Below are 14,026 nucleotides of genomic sequence, written 5' to 3' on the forward strand. Positions count from 1 at the left end.
TGATATCTACCGAACAATGTAGTTTGTTTACCATAGCGTGTCCAATGCCTGAGTGCTTTGTGGAAAAGGGGGGAGAAAGGAAATTAAAAACTGTGAACAGAATAACGATAGTTACTCAAAAAAGAGATGATGGTTAACTACCAAAAGTTAGTACATTGCTGAGTTTGTTGTTGTTGTTGTTGTTGTTGTTAATAAACATTAAAAAAAGAGATTGGTTAGTAGTATGACACATTCCATGAATGACATGTTAGTTGTTGTTTTTCAAAGCATGTTAGTAACATAGAGTAAAAAAGGGCAAAATAAGTAATTTTTACAAGATAAAAAGCAGACTAAGAAAGACTAGCGAAAATGCCTCCACAAGTGGAAGTGAGCTAGCCAGCGTTGGATCGATTGGTGACTCCCTAGACCGGACTCGTAGACCGGACTGCCTGGGTAGGCATCAACAACCCCAACCCCCACCCCTCTGACACGGTATGATTGACAGACATCAAATGGTTCATAAGAGAGAATGCCTAAAGCGCATCAGTCGACCCTCTTTAACGAAAGTCTTTCAGATCTTTGGGTTAATTTGATACATTCTTTCATTATTAGGACCAGTTTAGGACCATGTTCATGATTTTCAAGACCCGTTACAGACCAAGATTCCGACCGATCCCATCCGTTGGGACGTCGGTGGTCAGGAAATCATCTTACATTACTTTACCTCCATTTGGGTCTTATTGATGGACTTTAGGATCACTTTACTGTAATGAAACAAAGCAAAGACCCTGACACAGAATGAGAAGGAGAATGGAGATTGGATTCCCCCGTTGAGCATGCACTTTCATTATGCATTCTTAATGTTATCACAATTAAATCAAATTTTAACATTGCTGAAATCATCTCAATATTTATATATATATATATATATTTTTAAAACTTTTTGTCAGTGTGGCGTTTCAAAACAAACAATCCCCTACTATCCGAGCAGGAACACATCTAGAGAGAGCTAGTGTGTTGGTAGAATGCCGTACGAGAGATCCTCAATAAAACCAGTATCTTCTATACTTCCAACTCTATGTCATAAAGCAAACTGTGTCGCTTGTAAACTGTGTTGCTTTTATTTGTCTTAATTTAGTTTATTCTATTTTTTGGGGGGTGTAACAGTTGAGCGTGTGTTGAGCAGCCAAAGACCCAGAGGTCCCCAAAAAAAAGGCTGATCCTCGAAATGTAAATACATATGTTCATTGTGGTCACAACTACAGTATAGAGGAATGGATGACTCAGAGATCAGCAACTCTGAACAAAGTGACACTCGGGAAGCTATGTAGTTTTTCACATGATCTTTCCTCTATTGATGCCTTTCCTCACTGGTCTAGATATGTCCCTGCTCAAATGCAGCACCGCATTCTTCATGTCTTACTACAGATCAAATCATTATTACCATCAATCCAAATACTTAGTCCAAAATGGGTCAAATTTATTTGATTGTAATAATCAAATTCAATCAAATTGGGCTCATCTAAATGTGTTTACTACTAATTCTCCATCGCAGTCACCCATTTTACTGTTACCTGACGTAGATTCCTTGTAACTTTGACATCATGCCAATCATTGTCATTGAATTTCCCATTGACAGGCTCCACCAGAGCTTCAAAGGCCCCAGACCCCAAATTAATGACCAGCGATACAGCTCCGTTTTTCAGGGCCAGGTTGACGTAGTCTGCAGACTTCCCCGTGTGAAGCATCAGACCGTTCCTCTGTAACGTCTTGAAGGACAGGGTGATCTCGTCGCTGCTGCTCTGGATCGGGTTCAAGGACAGGTCGTAGCAGAAGAACTCGGATCCCTTGAAGGTCGCCACGTAGTCTTCTTTTCCTATAAGAGGACACAAAGATAAAGAGGGATTAGGTTTTACATAGAGGAAGGGAGGGAAGAAGAGCAACTCCTACATTCCATATAGCTTGGCCTGCTTAGCTGTCCACCTAGCTGTTCAGAAGGTATAGGAAGATTTAAAAAAGTTAAGGTTATAACAGTTCACATTCAGTTTGGACTTGACTTGGGGTGATAAGATGGGACGATATGGACATTTACAAAAACTGCTCTCCTAAGGACTGGATGTCCTGTACAGAACTTAACTGTGTACTTTTATTTGGTCCTCCAATGGGCTGCATTACTGAAAACCATTAAAAACCTTGTGACCTGGTACCCATGGTGCCCCAAAAAGCAACAGGAAGCCTTGTCTCAAATCCTTACCTGTATCTCAGGTAGTGAGGACAAGGTAGTGAGGACAAGGTAGTGTGGACAAGAAAGTATACCAAGTTCAAGTTCACTGCGCATTATAATTTTTTATGAATTTGCTGGAATTGTTTTACGTTCCTCAAACTCAAACATGATTAAACCAATCCGAAGGCAAGGATTCTGTTACCAGAACCAATGGTTTGGTTTATGCTTCACATGTTGAAGAGGAAACCCTTCTAACGATACATCATAGTACAATAATACAATATTCTCTAATGATACATTCTAGTACAATACAATATGCTCCAATGATACATCATAGTACAATACAATATGCTCCAATGATACATCATAGTACAATACAATATGCTCCAATGATACATCATAGTACAATACAATATGCTTCAATGATACATCACAGTACAATACAAATATACTTCAATGATACATCATAGTACAATACAAATATGTACCATTGCTGCTCAAATGTAAAACCTGAAAAACCCATAATTCTATTCGTAAAAAAGCCTTCATTGTTTACATTATCTGGCTCTACTGTGTTTGTGAATGGAAATTAAGTAATTGTATAATTGTAACGGTCTTCTTTATGAGAAGGAGAGTCGGACCAAAATGCGGCGTGTAGATTGCGATCCATGTTTATTGTGACTATAGCAACACGAATCAAAATACAAACACTACAAAATAATAAACGTAATGAAAACCGAAACAGCCTAAACTGGTGCAAACTAACACTAAGGACAGGAACAATCACCCACAAACACACAGTGAAACCCAGGCTACCTAAATATGGTTCCCAATCAGAGACAATGACGAACACCTGCCTCTGACTGAGAACCATATCAGGCTGAACATAGAAATAGACAAACAAGACATGAAACATAGAATGCCCACTCAGATCACACCCTGACCAATCAAAACATAGAAAATACAAAGTAAACTATGGTCAGGGCGTGACAGTACCCCCCCCCCAAGGTGCGGACTCCGGCCGCAAAACCTGAACCTATAGGGGAGGGTCTGGGTGGGCATCTGTCCGCGGTGGCGGCTCTGGCGCTGGACGTGGACCCCACTCCATGACAGTTTTAATCCCCCTCCTAAACGTCCCTAAATAGGTTACCCACCACAATGATAACATGGGACAGAGGGACAGCTCGGGACAGAGGTAACTCGGGACAGATGGGTAGCTCAGCACTGAGAGGAAGCTCAGCACTGAGAAGAAGCTCAGCACTGAGAGGAAGCCCAGGCAGGTAGTAGAAACTACCAGAACCTGGCTGGCTGGCGGTTTCAGCAGATCCTGGTCGACTAGCAGATCTGGGAGAATCTGGTCGACTGGCGGATCTGGGAGAATCTGGTCGACTGGCGGATCTGGGAGAATCTGGTCGACTGGCGGATCTGGGAGAATCTGGTCGACTGGCGGATCTGGGAGAATCTGGTCGACTGGCGGATCTGGGAGAGTCTGGTCGACTGGCAGATCTGGAAGAGTCTGGACGACTGGCAGATCTGGAAGAGTCTGGACGACTGGCAGATCTGGAAGAGTCTGGACGACTGGCAGATCTGGAAGAGTCTGGACGACTGGCAGATCTGGAAGAGTCTGGTCGACTGGCAGATCTGGAAGAGTCTGGTCGACTGGCAGATCTGGAAGAGTCTGGACGACTGGCAGATCTGGAAGAGTCTGGACGACTGGCAGATCTGGAAGAGTCTGGACGACTGGCAGATCTGGAAGAGTCTGGACGACTGGCAGCTCTGGCTGCTCCATGCTGACTGGCTGCTCCATGATGACTGGTAGCTCTGGCTGCTCCATGCTGACTGGCTGCTCCATGCTGACTGGCAGCTCTGGCTGCTCCATGCTGACTGGCTGCTCCATGCTGACTGGCAGCTCTGGCTGCTCCATGCTGACTGGCTGCTCTGGCTGCTCCATGCTGACTGGCTGCTCCATGCTGACTGGCTGCTCCATGCTGACTGGCGGCCCTGGCTGCTCCATGCTGACTGGCGGCCCTGGCTGCTCCATGCTGACTGGCGGCCCTGGCTGCTCCATGCTGACTGGCGGCCCTGGCTGCTCCATGCTAACTGGCAGCTCTGGCGGCATCCTGCAGACAGGCAGCTCTGGCGGCTCCTTGCAGACTGGCAGCTCCATGCAGACTGGCAGCTCCATGCAGACTGGCAGCTCCTTGCAGACTGGCAGCTCCTTGCAGACTGGCAGCTCCTTGCTAACTGGCAGCTCTAAGCTAACTGGCAGCTCTATGCTAACTGGCAGCTCTATGCTAACTGGCAGCTCTATGCTAACTGGCAGCTCTATGCTAACTGGCAGTTCTGAACAGGCGGGAGACTCCGGCAGCGCTGTAGAGAAGGAAGGCTCTAACAGCGCTAAACAGGCGGGAGACTCCGACAGCGCTGGAGAGGAGGAGGGCTCCGACAGCGCTGGACAGGCGAGGCGCACTGTAGGCCTGATGCGTGGTGCTGGCACTGGTGGTACTGGGCCAAGGACACGCACAGGAAGCCTGGTGCGGGGAGCTGCTACCGGAGGGCTGGGGTGTGGAGGTGGTACTGGAAAAACCGGACCGTGCAGGCGCACTGGAGCTCTTGAGCACCGAGCCTGCCCAACCTTACCTGGTTGAATGCTCACGGTCGCCCTGCCAGTGCGGCGAGGTGGAATAGCCCGCACTGGGCTATGCAGGCGAACCGGAGACACCGAGCGCAAGGCTGGTGCCATGTAAGCCGGCCCAAGGAGACGCACTGGGGACCAGCTGCGTAGAGCCGGCTTCATGGCATTAGGCTCGACGCTCAATCTAGCCCGGCAGACACGCGGAGCTGGAATATACCGCACCGGGCTATGCACCCGCACTGGAGACACCGTGCGCACCACTGCATAACACGGTGCCTGTCCGGTCTCTCTAGCCCCCCGGTAAGCACAGGGAGTTTGCGCAGGTCTCCTACCTGGCGTAGCCATACTCCCTGTTAGCCCCCCCCCCAAGAAATTTTTGGGGCTGCCTCTCGGGCTTCCTTGCCAGCCGTGTTCCCTCATATCGCCGGCTCCTCTCTCCGGCTGCCTCAGCTCTCCTAAGTGCCTCCACCTGTTCCCATGGGAGGCGATCTCTTCCAGCCAGTATCTCCTCCCAAGTGTAACAGCCCTTGCCATCCAAAACGTCCTCCCATGTCCATTCCTCTTTACGCTGCTGTTGCTGCCTGTTGACACGCTGCTTGGTCCGTTGGTGGTGGGTGATTCTGTAACGGTCTTCTTTATGAGAAGGAGAGTCGGACCAAAATGCGGCGTGTAGATTGCGATCCATGTTTATTGTGACTATAGCAACACGAATCAAAATACAAACACTACAAAATAATAAACGTAATGAAAACCGAAACAGCCTAAACTGGTGCAAACTAACACTAAGGACAGGAACAATCACCCACAAACACATAGACAGGAAACCCAGGCTACCTAAATATGGTTCCCAATCAGAGACAATGACGAACACCTGCCTCTGACTGAGAACCATATCAGGCTGAACATAGAAATAGACAAACAAGACATGAAACATAGAATGCCCACTCAGAACACACCCTGACCAATCAAAACATAGAAAATACAAAGTAAACTATGGTCAGGGCGTGACAATAATGGAGGAGTATGTTTTCAGGGTATTACATTGTATTTATCCAGGCTTCTCTCTATTCATTAGCCTGAGTACAATTACACATACTACAGAATGGGATGGAAGAGGGAGGGAGAGAGAAAAAGAGACAGAGACAGAGAGAAAAGAGAGAGGGGGGAGGAAGAGACAGAGAGAGATATTTCTGTTCTTTGTCGGATTCACCAAAGCTCCATAAAATCAGTCCAATTAATTTAGCTGCTACTCATTTTCAAGCCAATAAACCCATTTGAAAGCTGGCGGTTCACGGTTATGTTTTAGCCATAAAACATTACATTCTCAGAGACAAGAGATGAGACAAAAGAAGCCCCCATCCTTAATGGACCCCAGGAAGAACCTTAGTTGTTGCCAAGGTGTCAGCCAATGGGGATCCAAATAAAGTATAGTGCTCAACTCTTTGAAGGGGCAGTATTGTGGATAGCAAGCATCAGGCAGGGGAGGGACAATGGTAGGTCAACCAATAAACAAGCTATTTAAGAAGTGATCTGGGACCAGATAACAAGCTATTAAAATAACCATCCGACAATAAACCAACCACAACACAAATGAACCACACTATTTATGTACATATTACACACATAAACTATATATACATAAGTATGTGGACACCCCTTCAAATTATTGGATTGGATTATTTCAGCCACACACGCTGTTGACAGATTATAAAAGAGCACACAGCCATGCAATCTCCATAGACAAACATTGGCAGGAGAATGACCATACAGAAGAGCTCAGTGACTGTCAATGTGGCACTGTCATAGGATTCCACCATCCCAACAAGTCACTTTGTCAAATTTCTTCCCTACTAGAGCTTCCCCGGTCAACTGTAAGTGCTGTAATTGTGAATTGGAAACGTTTAGGAAAAACAAAGGCTCAGCCATAAAGTGGTAGGCCACACTAGCTCACAGAACGGGACTGCCAAGTGCTGAAGCACAAATTGCACAACAATCTTCTGTCCTCGGTTGCAACACTCACTACCGAGTTCCGAACTGCCTCTGGAAGCAACGTCAGCAGAAGAACTGTTCGTCGGGAGCTTCATGAAATGGGTTTCCATGGCCGAGTCTAACATCACCATGCGCAATGTGAGCCAGGCCTAATCGCCCTAATGTCTAATCAGTGCCGACCTCACTAAGTCCCCGCAGCAATGTTCCAACATCTAGTTGAAAGTCTTCCCAGAAGACTGGATGCTGTTATAGCAGCAATGTTCCAACATCTGTTATAGTAACAAGGGGGGTGTCACGACATCCGCCGAAGTTGGCTCTCCTGCCTGTTCGGGCGGTGCTCGGCGGTCGTCGTCACCGTCCTACTAGCCGCCACCGATCCCTTTTTAGTTTGTCTGTTTGTTTTGTCTTATTAGTTTCACCTGTGTTTCTGTTTGGTTTAATGAGCTCATCTATATTTAGTAAGTAGACCCGCCTTTGTTTTGTGCGGGATTGTCTTTATGTTACTTGTGTGCATTTTAGGTAGTGGTGGATTATCTTTTCTTAAACTTGGCACCCTGTGGTTTTTGGGTTGTGTCGTTGGATGTTGGATGCCTTAGTAAAAGCACTTAACCCCAGTGAAACTCTCTCTGCGTCTGATTCCTGCACCCACCTAGTCCCGCGTGACAGGGGGGACCAACTCAATATTGATGTCCATGATATTGGAATGAGATGTTTGACGAGCAGGTGTCCAAGCACCTGGTCATGTAGTCTATACTACACAGGTGCCCAAGCACAAATACATAGGCTACAGACAGACAGACACACTCACCCGCACACCCGCTCACCTGCCAGCACACACGAAGTGTCTCTCCGGAGCAATTTGTCAGGTCATCAATCCCTTTTTAAAGGTACTATACTACTATATTATACGGCACCTCTGAGAACACTGCAAGTGGCCGTAATTCAGCCTGACTGGATCACCTCTCCTCTGCTCTCTCTTTAAGCCTCTTTCTACCCCTGAGCCTCCATCCTCCATCAGTATGAGTGAGTGACAGTTGTCCTCCAAACACCCATCCACCTGCATAGACACACACACACACACACACACACACACACACACACACACACACACACACACACACACACACACACACACACACACACACACACACACACACACACACACACTCACACACTCACACACACACACACACACACACACACACACACACACACACACACACACATACACACACACGCACACACACACACATCCTTCTCCCCCCTGTCAGTCCTGGACAACTTATCAGCCCCATCACTCCATGGCCATTCATCTCCCCCCTCTCTCGCTCTCTCCTCATGCATTCCTCCCTCTGCTGCCTTTGGCTCAGCCCTAACGATCAATACTGCTAAGCAGTGTGCTGTGCTCTGAAGCACTGTGACTGTGACTGTGAGTGTGTGTGTGTGTGTGTGTGTGTGTGTGTGTGTGTGTGTGTGTGTGTGTGTATGTGTGAGTGTGTGTGTGTGTGTGTGTGTGTGTGTGTGTGTGTGTGTGTGTGTGTGTGTGTGTGTGTGTGTGTGTGTGTGTGTGTGTGTGTGTGTGTGTGTGTAATGTGAGGCCTACGTGTTCAGAGTGAGGTACAGTACAGCAAGGAGACCAGTTGAGATCAAGCATTTGAAAGCACGCAAGTGTATGTGTTTAACAACATTCCTTACCCTGTGTGACAATACATTGTTGCTGCAGATCGGTTTGTGGAAATACAGCTTCATTCTTACATTCCTACTGTGAGATCTTTCAACAGTTGTTGAAGGGAGTCAAGGGAGTCATTTCTCTGAAACACACCAGTTGTCATTTAGGCACCTCTACATCTACTGTCAAACAGCAAACTGCTTATTTCGGTACCTGTTCATTACCCAGTGGTGCCCTCTGATCACTGTCACAGTCACACACCAATTAACGTTTCAATTGACTGCTGACTTCCTCCACACCTACCTCCATCCTTACTTTACCTACCCACCCTCCATCCTTACTTTACCTACCCACCCCTTCATCCATACTTTACCTACCCACCCCTTCATCCATACTTTAGCTACCCACCCTCCATCCATACTTTACCTACCCACCCCTTCATCCATACTTTACCTACCCACCCCTCCATCAATACTTTACCTACCCACCCTCCATCCTTACTTTACCTACCCATCCTCCATCAATACTTTACCTACACACCCCTCCATCCTTACTTTACCTACCCACCCTCCATCAATACTTTACCTACCCACCCCTTCATCCATACTTTAGCTACCCACCCTCCATCCATACTTTACCTACCCACCCCTCCATCCATACTTTACCTACCCACCCCTCCATCCATACTTTACCTACCCACCCCTCCATCCATACTTTACCTACCCACCCCTCCATCCATACTTTACCTACCCACCCCTCCATCCATACTTTACCTACCCACCCTCCATCCATACTTTACCTACCCACCCCTCCATCCATACTTTACCTACCCACCCTCCATCAATACTTTACCTACCCACCCTCCATCAATACTTTACCTACACACCCCTCCATCCATACCCCACCTACCCACCCTCCATCAATACTTTACCTACCCACCCTCCATCAATACTTTACCTACCCACCCCTTCATCCATACTTTACCTACCCACCCTCCATCAATACTTTACCTACCCACCCCTCCATCCATACTTTACCTACCCACCCCTCCATCCATACTTTACCTACCCACCCTCCATCCATACTTTACCTACCCACCCTCCATCAATACTTTACCTACCCACCCTCCATCAATACTTTACCTACCCACCCCTTCATCCATACTTTACCTACCCAACCCTCCAACCATACTTTACCTACCCACCCCTCCAACCATACTTTACCTAATCACCCCTCCAACCAAACTTTACCTACTCACCCCTCCATCCATACTTTACCTACCCACCCCTCCATCCATACTTTACCTACACACCCCTCCATCCATACCCCACCTACCCACCCTCCATCAATACTTTACCTACCCACCCCTTCATCCATACTTTACCTACCCACCCCTCCATCCATACCCCACCTACCCACCCTCCATCAATACTTTACCTACCCACCCTCCATCAATACTTTACCTACCCACCCTCCATCAATACTTTACCTACACACCCCTCCATCCATACCCCACCTACCCACCCTCCATCAAAACTTTACCTACCCACCCCTTCATCCATACTTTACCTACCCACCCCTCCATCCATACCCCACCTACCCACCCTCCATCAATACTTTACCTACCCACCCTCCATCAATACTTTACCTACCCACCCTCCATCAATACTTTACCTACACACCCCTCCATCCATACCCCACCTACCCACCCTCCATCTTTACCTACCCACCCTCCACTACTTACCTACCCACCCTCCATCAATACTTTACCTACCCACCCCTTCATCCATACTTTACCTACCCACCCTCCATCAATACTTTACCTACCCACCCCTCCATCCATACTTTACCTACCCACCCCTCCATCCATACTTTACCTACCCACCCTCCATCCATACTTTACCTACCCACCCTCCATCAATACTTTACCTACCCACCCTCCATCAATACTTTACCTACCCACCCCTTCATCCATACTTTACCTACCCACCCCTCCAACCATACTTTACCTACCCATCCCTACCATACTTTACCTACTCACCCCTCCAACCAATACTTTACCTACTCACCCTCCATCCATACTTTACCTACCCACCCCTCCATCCATACTTTACCTACACACCCCTCCATCCATACCCCACCTACCCACCCTCCAATACTTTACCTACCCACCCCTTCATCCTACTTTACCTACCCACCCCTCCATCCATACCCCACCTACCCACCCTCCATCAATACTTTACCTACCCACCCTCCATCAATACTTTACCTACCCACCCCTCCATCCATACTTTACCTACCCACCCCTCCATCCATAGTTTACCTACCCACCCTCCATCAATACTTTACCTACCCACCCCTTCATCCATACTTTACCTACCCACCCCTCCATCCATACTTTACCTACTCACCCCTCCATCCATACTTTACCTACCCACCCCTCCATCCATACTTTACCTACCCACCCTCCATCCATACTTTACCTACCCACCCCTTCACCCATACTTTACCTACCCACCCCTCCATCCATACTTTACCTACCTACCCACCCCTCCATCCATAGTTTACCTAACTACCCCTCCATCCATACTTTACCTACCCACCCCTTCATCCATAGTTTACCTACAACCCGCTCCATCCATTCTTACCTACCCACCCCTCCATCCATACTTTACCTACCCACAGCTCCATCCATACATTACCTACCCACCCCTCCATCCATACTTGACCTACCCACCTCTCCATCCATACTTTACCTACCCACCTCTCCAACCATACTTTACCTACCTACCTACCTACCTACCTACCTACCTACCTACCCACCCCTTCATCCATACCCTAAATACCCACCCCTCCAACCATACGTTACCTACCCACCCCTCCATCCTGACTTTACCTACCCACTCCTCGATCCATACTTTACCTACCCACCCCTCCATCCATACAATACCTACCCACCACTCAATCCTGACTTTACCTACCCACTCCTCGATCCATACTTTACCTACCCACTCCTCGATCCATACTATACCTACACAGCCCTCCATCCTTACTTTACCTACACACCCCTCCATCCATACTTTACCTACCCACCCCTCCATCCTTACTTTACCTACCCGCCCCTCCATCCATACTTTACCTATCTACCTACCTACCTACCCACCCCTCCATCCATACTTTACTTACCCACCCCTCCATCCTTACTTTACCTACACACCACTCCATCCATACTTTACCTACCCACCCCTCCATCCATACTTTACCTACCCACCCCTCCAACCATACTTTACCTACTCACCCCTCCAACCAAATTTTACCTACTCACCCCTCCATCCATACTTTACCTACCTACCTACCTACCTACCCACCCTTCCATCCATACTTTACCTACCCACCCCTCCAACCATACTTTACCTACCCACCCCTCCAACCATACTTTACCTACTCACCCCTCCAACCAAACTTTACCTACCCACCCCTCCAACCATACTTTACCTACCCACCCCTCCAACCATACTTTACCTACTCACCCCTCCAACCAAACTTTACCTACTCACCCCTCCATCCATACTTTACCTACCCACCCCTCCATCCATACTTTACCTACTCACCCCTCCATCCATACTTTACCTACCCACCCCTTCATCCTTACCTTACCTACTCACCCCTCCATCCATACTTTACCTACACACACTTCCATCCTTACTTTGCCTACCCACCCCTCCATCCGTACCTTACCTACTCACCCCTCCATCCATACTTTACCTACCCACCCCTCCATCCATACTTTACCTACTCACCCCTCCATCCATACTTTACCTACCCACCCCTTCATCCTTACCTTACCTACTCACCCCTCCATCCATACTTTACCTACCCACCCCTCCATCCTTACCTTACCTACCCACCCCTCCATCCATACTTTACCTACTCACCCCTCCATCCATACTTTACCTACCCACCCCTTCATCCCTACCTTACCTACTCACCCCTCCATCCATACTTTACCTACCCACCCCTCCATCCATACTTTACCTACCCACCCCTCCATCCATACTTTACCTACCCACCCCTCCATCCTTACTTTACCTACCCACCCCTCCATCCATACTTTACCTACCTACCTACCTACCTACCCACCCCTCCATCCATACTTTACCTACCCACCCCTCCATCCATACTTTACCTACCTACCCACCCCTCCATCCATACTTTACCTACCCACCCCTCCATCCTTACTTTACCTACACACCACTCCATCCATACTTTACCTACCCACCCCTCCATCCATACTTTACCTACCTACCTACCTACCCACCCCTCCATCCATACTTTACCTACCCACCCCTCCAACCATACTTTACCTACTCACCCCTCCAACCAAACTTTACCTACTCACCCCTCCATCCATACTTTACCTACCTACCCACCCCTCCATCCATACTTTACCTACCCACCCCTCCAACCATACTTTACCTACCCACCCCTCCAAACATACTTTACCTACTCACCCCTCCATCCATACTTTACCTACCCACCCCTCCATCCTTACTTTACCTACACACCACTCCATCCATACTTTACCTACCCACCCCTCCATCCATACTTTACCTACCTACCTACCTACGCACCCCTCCATCCATACTTTACCTACCCACCCCTCCAACCATACTTTACCTACTCACCCCTCCAACCAAACTTTACCTACTCACCCCTCCATCCATACTTTACCTACCTACCCACCCCTCCATCCATACTTTACCTACCCACCCCTCCAACCATACTTTACCTACCCACCCCTCCAAACATACTTTACCTACTCACCCCTCCAACCAAACTTTACCTACCCACCCCTCCAACCATACTTTATCTACCCACCCCTCCAACCATACTTTACCTACTCACCCCTCCAACCATACTTTACCTACCCACCCCTCCAAACATACTTTACCTACCTACCCACCCCTCCATTCATACTTTACCTACCCACCCCTCCAACCATACTTTACCTACCCACCCCTCCAAACATACTTTACCTACTCACCCCTCCAACCAAACTTTACCTACCCACCCCTCCAACCATACTTTATCTACCCACCCCTCCAACCATACTTTACCTACTCACCCCTCCAACCAAACTTTACCTACTCACCCCTCCATCCATACTATACCTACCCACCCCTCCATCCATACTTTACCTACTCACCCCTCCATCCATACTTTACCTACCCACCCCTTCATCCTTACCTTACCTACTCACCCCTCCATCCATACTTTACCTACCCACCCCTCCATCCTTACCTTACCTACCCACCCCTCCATCCTTACCTTACCTACTCACCCCTCCATCCATACTTTCCCTACTCACCCCTTCATCCTTACCTTACCTACCCACCCTCCATCAATAATATACCTACCCACCACTCCATCCATACTTTACCTACCCACAGCTTCATCCATACATTACCTACCCACCCCTCCATCCATACTTGACCTACCCACCTCTCCATCCATACTTTACCTACCTACC

At 48.0% G+C, this 14,026-nt stretch overlaps 1 protein-coding gene across 11 annotated transcripts in view; it reads right to left on the reverse strand.

Annotated features, from left to right (window-relative positions):
* LOC139376886 (neurexin-1a-like) overlaps positions 1–14,026 on the reverse strand; it is a 574,009-nt gene that overhangs the window by 377,496 nt on the left and 182,487 nt on the right. For 9 of the 11 annotated variants that reach the window (XM_071119862.1, XM_071119864.1, XM_071119861.1 and 6 more), the window contains one exon: positions 1,554–1,855. In XM_071119862.1, the coding sequence (XP_070975963.1) occupies positions 1,554–1,855 (302 nt within the window). Of the gene's footprint in view, positions 1–31; positions 56–1,553; positions 1,856–14,026 lie in introns of all 11 variants that reach the window. The other 2 variants (XM_071119863.1, XM_071119860.1) reach the window with 1 other exon arrangement.

Source organism: Oncorhynchus clarkii, chromosome 20 (assembly GCF_045791955.1).
Source record: "Oncorhynchus clarkii lewisi isolate Uvic-CL-2024 chromosome 20, UVic_Ocla_1.0, whole genome shotgun sequence".
In the NCBI taxonomy this organism is placed as follows: domain Eukaryota; kingdom Metazoa; phylum Chordata; class Actinopteri; order Salmoniformes; family Salmonidae; genus Oncorhynchus; species Oncorhynchus clarkii.